The 6,090-nt window shown below is 38.1% G+C and overlaps 1 protein-coding gene across 1 annotated transcript; it reads left to right on the top strand.

Moving 5' to 3' along the window:
- The first annotated feature begins 4,967 nt into the window (after positions 1 to 4,967).
- On the top strand, positions 4,968 to 5,747 carry LOC127082235 (uncharacterized). The gene has a single exon (XM_051022479.1). It carries the CDS (start codon positions 4,968 to 4,970, stop codon positions 5,745 to 5,747), a length of 780 nt encoding a protein of 259 aa, XP_050878436.1.
- The last annotated feature ends 343 nt before the right edge of the window (positions 5,748 to 6,090 follow it).

The raw sequence follows: 6,090 nt of genomic DNA, 5'->3' as shown, positions 1-6,090 counted from the left end.
GCCAAGGTACGGTGTGTGATTATTTCCTGCAATGACCTTGAATGTAAATCTCCTCAACCAGTTCAAACATTCGATTACCAGATCTTAAAATTGTTTCCTCCTAAAACCTTTGAGGGAAACCTTTGGTCATTCATTCTAATACCTAAGTCCTTAGGGAATTATGAAGAAATCAAGCTTTTTGAAATAACAAGATATAACCAGTAACCATAGGGTATCCCTAGTCCTAGGTGATATCCCGCAAATTGTTAACCATATAACAATCCTTATTTTTCTGATAACGAAAGCATTACAAACATTGCACAGTTAAATTGAATAACAAACATAACATTGAGGTAGTTAAGAATTCAAAGTTATTACATGATCAAATCAGGGACACCCCCTGTCATTGGGGGGTTTATCCGCTCATATTATTCAAAGAAAATACAATATTCAAATTAGACATTACAAGAAATAGGGGTTTCGTTGATCTTTAATCGCGTTCTCTCTTGAAGGACCTCCGTTCTCCGAAACTCTTGATCGTACCAATCTTTGTCGTCCAAAAGTCCCTTTTCTTTTCCTGAAAAATTTCTCTAAATAGTCACTGATCAATTAATCGATGTAGCGAATACCCAAAACACCCTCCGGGGTCAGCAATTCTAAAAATCAAATAAAATTAGAAGCTGAGGCGTCCAAGCCAACACGGGCCGTGTCAGGCAATACGGTTGGCCGTGTTGGCTTATTGTTTCTTGTTTCCACCATGCCAGTGCCAGACCTGCTGACACGGGCACCCGTGTCAGCCCACTGTTTTCTTCAAAAACCGCCTCTTTTATCCTTCCCCTGACACGGGTCGTGTCAGGTGACACAGGTGGCCTTGTAAGGGCCACTATATCTTCAAAACTTCTTCCCTGTGAGCCCGGAACGCCCGATTCCCTTGGCGAGTCTTTGGGCATTTTTGCTTGCACCTAATAAGCAACATAACTACCAAAAGAAAGCATAAAATGTAGTACATTGACAAAAACCAAAGATAATAACAAAACGCGAATGGAAATGCGAACATACAATTTACTTGACAAAATAATAAAAAGGTAAAACAAAGTTTTGCTGACTTCGTGAATTAATGCCGAATTAGTGTCAGAAAACTAGTAGAATTGGTGACCAATCATAACCCAAAACTTATCTCCTTGCTTGTCCTCAAGTGATGCTCTGGACAGCGGGACGATTACCCCTAAATTCTTCCGATTCACTTTCCGCAATACTGCTGTCATATCCCAAAATTCACTCTACTCTGATACAACTTTCATCTGATCCATGGCCTTACTGCACATGCATGCTTTCATTATTTCATCATCATAATTATATTAGCATTCATAACCAAAGACATATTGCATGGGCTTAAGGCATGAAAATATTTTTTTTTTAAAAAGAAAAACTGGGTAACCGGTTACCTAATTAATGTAATCGGTTACACAGACCAAAAACTGAATTTTTGGCCATTTTGGGACTGTATAGCCGGTTACCCTAATTAAGGTAACCGGTTACACCTGCGCAGAAAGCAGAAATGACCCTGTTTGTTTTACACAAAGGACCCTTTGGTCCACCCACTTCTACCCCTTTGCTTCCCTATAAATAGAGGTACTATTTCCCCTCATTTTTCATGCTTCCTAGCCCCCAAAAGTTCTGTCCAAGTACCATTTTCTCTCCTCTCCAAACCTAAGCCAAAACAAAAAAAATCTCTCTCACTTAGAAAAGTCACCCACCAACTTTTCTTTGTCATCTGTCATATTTTTTTTCAAAGCTTCTCACTCTCTCACACTCATAACTCAGCTCCTTCACTATACTTCCATCATAAACACTTTCATCCCAAACTCCTTGCCCTATATCCAAGCTCAACACCACTTCAACCTACCCTTTTTCAACATTTTTGGGTAATGATTTTTGCTTAATCTTTGTTAACTTTTTGGTTCTGTTTTTGTGTTGAAAATGTTTGTTCATTCTTGGTTGATCTTTTGAGAGGTTTTAGACTCAAATTGTAAAAATGATTAACTTTGGTTTACACCTTTTTTTTTGGGATTTCTTGCTCTTACTACTCTTATCCACTATCTTTAATCAAACTTAGTATTTTGTTTCATTTGCTATTTATTGTTGACTTGTTTTCACATTTATTTGGTTGATGAGTTCTATTATATCATGGCTATGGTTGTTTAGAGTGGATAAAACCTTCAATGTTTCAAACCTATTAATGATTGATCAATAGATCCTTCATGATACTTTGAGGCATTGATAGGTTGCCTCTATTTCAACCATGTTTGGGTCATTTGATACATAGATGAAACCATTTCCTTTGCATTATTTCTTGTTATCATTTAATATTTATTGTTGACTTGTTTTCACATTTATTTGGTTGATGAGTTCTATTGTATCATGGCTATGGTTGTTTAGAGTTGATTAAATCTTCAATACTTCAAAGCTATTAATGGTTGATCAATAGATCATTCATGATACTTTGAGGCATTGATAGATTGCCTCTACTTCAACCATATTTGGGTCATTTGATACATAGATGAAACCATTCTCTTTACATTAACTTGTTATTCTATTTGCTTATTGTTATTCAACTAACCACTAACCATTAACTACTAACTTCTAACATTTATATTATTGCAAGTTACTTCCTTGCAATTTATTTTATTGTTCACTAACCACACACTTAGGGTTGCATAACTTTCTTTGTTACAAATCTATTGTTAGTTGATTTTTCAATCATCTTCAATACTTTGCATCAATGATAAGCTATCCCTTAATATGTCATTTACATTCACTAACCATTATTATTGTGATATTATCATTCTTTATCTTGTGATTTACTTTTATGTCATTACCTTGTAATTTACATTCAAGTACTCATTATCATCATCATTGTACAAACTCATCATGCATGTTTATTTACTTGCTATTTATTTTATTCTCATCATACATTAAAAAACAACAAAAACATGGTAAAATGATAAGACCAAAAATATTCATTCCAATCTTAATCAACTTGGACTTAGAGGATTTCATCTTAGGACCTTTGCTTGGAGGCCTTCTTTCACTCTTTGTGATACTTTGTAAACACTTGGATTTTCATCCGTAACTTACATGCATGTTGTAAGAATGACATCATGGCACCACCTTAGGGGGACATGTTTGTAAGACCATTATCCTTTGTTTAGCTTAGGTCACTTTTGGCACACAAAAGGCTTTCTCTTGGGCTACATTACAATGTGACTCTTTAATTTCTTGTTGGTTACTTTGCATTCATGTCGCATAAACCAAATTTCATAATTAAATAAAATAAACCCTTGATTCAACGTCATGTGGCATTTTTATAATCAAATTCAAAACACTTAATAATTACGATTATTACTGTACGCCACGAGCCTTAAGTGGTGGAGAATGAGTGAGAATGGAGCATTCCTACCCTTACTCTGATTATTTCAGATGCAAGACACTTGGCTTGTTGTTTAGAATAATCACCTCCACCCATAGACTTTAGTACAATATAATCACAAACATTCTTTCATAAAACCCTTATTCAAGGTAAAAACAATACAACTCATCAAATTCATTTTTGTGCCTTAGGGCATCATCTTGAAACCTTTTTTCTCAAAGGTAAAATCAACCAACACACAAACATTTTCTACTCCGAACTACGGAGCTCTGATTCCTCATCCCCGAATGAGTGATACGTAGGCACAAGGGCCACAATCTTTGGCGAGCACTATAATAACAAAAACACCCCCTTCTTTTCAGACATTCTTTTGAAAATAAAACAATAATAGGTAAATCCCATGTATGTAAAACAACCCAAATGGTTCCCATGGAGTACCATGGACGTAAGGGGTGTTAATACCTTCTCCTTACGTAACCGACTTCCGAACCCAAATCTCGGTTGCGAGACCGATTCCTTATTCTCTTTTAGAGCTTCCCGTGCGCGTCTCTCTTCCGAGGGTTTTATCGATTATTCCCCCTCTCCTCTCTGATAGAGGTAAACTAAATAAAATTCGGTGGCAACTCTTCTGCTTTGCCTCTCTTTGGCATTCTCTTTAGTCCCTGTTTCGTTATCGTGAAATCCCGGTAACGACAGTTGGCGACTCTGCTGGGGAAAGTGAAATTCCCTAAGCAAGTCTAGCCTAGTTTGGGTTGTTTCCTCTTTTACGTACGTGGAGATTTATCTGTTATCTATTTTTTCTGTATATATTGCTTTCTTTGCTAACCCGTGCATATTTTCTTTGTTTACCTGTTGGTCTGAAACCCTGACTCTGTGACGAAGAATTTTTGGAAGCAATAATGATTGAAAAGGAAAAAACTTGTGTGAAGGACTCCCCATCCGAGTATGAGAGTTTGCTTGAGATAGGAGAGGTTGAGTAGTATTGATCTGCGAGGTGCCTTCCTCGTTAGGGTTGTACAAGAACCCCACTTAGTGGTAGATTCTTTTAAGGGGATTGATGACCGTCGTGCTTTCGGTGTAAGTATCTTTTATTTTATTAGAGTCAATGACCCTAAGACCCCTTTTAGAACCTTTAAAACTATGGCTAGCCTAGACCGATGGTCGCGTAGTATAGGCCACCGAGGTGCCTTCCTCGTAAGGGTCGATACGAAAATCTCACTTAGAATAGATGACTTTGATGGAGCAGTCGCCTGGCAAGTAAATTGACATAAGCGGTTGACAGTCAAGGAAGTCTATGACTCTAGGGGCAGTGTCTTACACCCAATTTTCCAAAAGCCTTAGATCACACAAAGCGAGAACCTTGGTTTACTAAGCAGTCATTATTAACTCCATGCTTCGTCACGATGGTCCAAAACCATGAACCCATGCCTAAAACCCTGTGGAAAGAATAAACCAATCATTCATTCATACATTCATTCTTCATCAAAATAATAAGCAAAGCTCTTAAAATTTTCGTTTGTTCAAACGCAGAATTACAAGACTATTTTCCGACACAATCATGGATACTTCAACAAAGAAAAGCACTTCTTCTTTCCGCTTCAAGAGTCCCGATATCAGGTCATTAAAGATCCTCTGTTCAAAGGTCGTAACTCTCAAAGACAACAAGTTTAGAGCCAATTTTGGGAACATCGTAGATCTTCCAACCGAGAAGGTTGACTATTGTGATATCACTACAATGTCCCAATACTATGACGTTCCTTTAAGATGCTTCACTTTCCCCGACTTCCAAATCTCTCCAACCTTGGAAGACCTCGAGAGACTCCTCAATCGACCAATCAAGGAATACAACCCTTTCCCGAAATTGGAAGAAGGATTCTGTTTGACCGAGCTCTCACTCATCTTGGGTATCAACACCAACAAGTTAGTGGATAATTGGGGCGTTAAAGGATCCCTCAAGGGTTTAGCTCAAAATTTCCTAGAAGCCCATGCTTGGGAAATGATTAAAGAAGGAATACCCGACTTTTGTAGTGCAACCTTGGCACTTTTGATTCATGGAATTGTCCTCTTCCTAAATCTGGACAAGTTTGTGGATCAGTTAGCAGTTGAAGTCTTTTTAACAAAGAATCCGGTGCCTTTTTTACTTGCCGATTCCTACCATACCTTCCATACAAGGCATGAGAAGAGGGGAGGTACTTACCTTTTTTGCGCTCCTATGCTACATCTTTGGATGAGGGCCCGCATGCCTCAAAGTGGACCTTTCGCCGAAAACAAACTGACATGGCCGCAAAGGTTCGCATCTCTCTCTGCCAACTCAATTCTATGGTACAAGAGGGAATGAGATATAAAGGATGTCATCGCAAGATGTGGAGAGTTCTCTAACATACCCTTGATAGGAACACAAGGTTGCATCAACTACAACCCTGCTATACTCAAGAGACAACTAGGGTACACCATGACAAGTCCCCCCGAGGAAAGAGATTTCATTCCATTTGTCATAATACCATGGATCCGCTTGATTCAAACGTGAAAAGAGTGAGAAAAGCTTGGACAAGCATAGTCCGTATTGACCATGAATGGGGCAAGAAAAATATCTTATCCAAGGAACCCTACTATGTGTGGGTAAAAGAGAGGGCTAGGGTGGTTAAGATGTCGTTTCTGTTTGATCCTTCTTCATTCTCGTT

Source organism: Lathyrus oleraceus, chromosome 5, assembly GCF_024323335.1.
Source record: "Lathyrus oleraceus cultivar Zhongwan6 chromosome 5, CAAS_Psat_ZW6_1.0, whole genome shotgun sequence".
NCBI classification, from domain to species: Eukaryota; Viridiplantae; Streptophyta; class Magnoliopsida; order Fabales; family Fabaceae; genus Lathyrus; species Lathyrus oleraceus.
The sequence above is the reverse complement of the archived record's forward strand: the minus strand, read 5'-3'. Positions and strand labels throughout refer to the sequence as shown.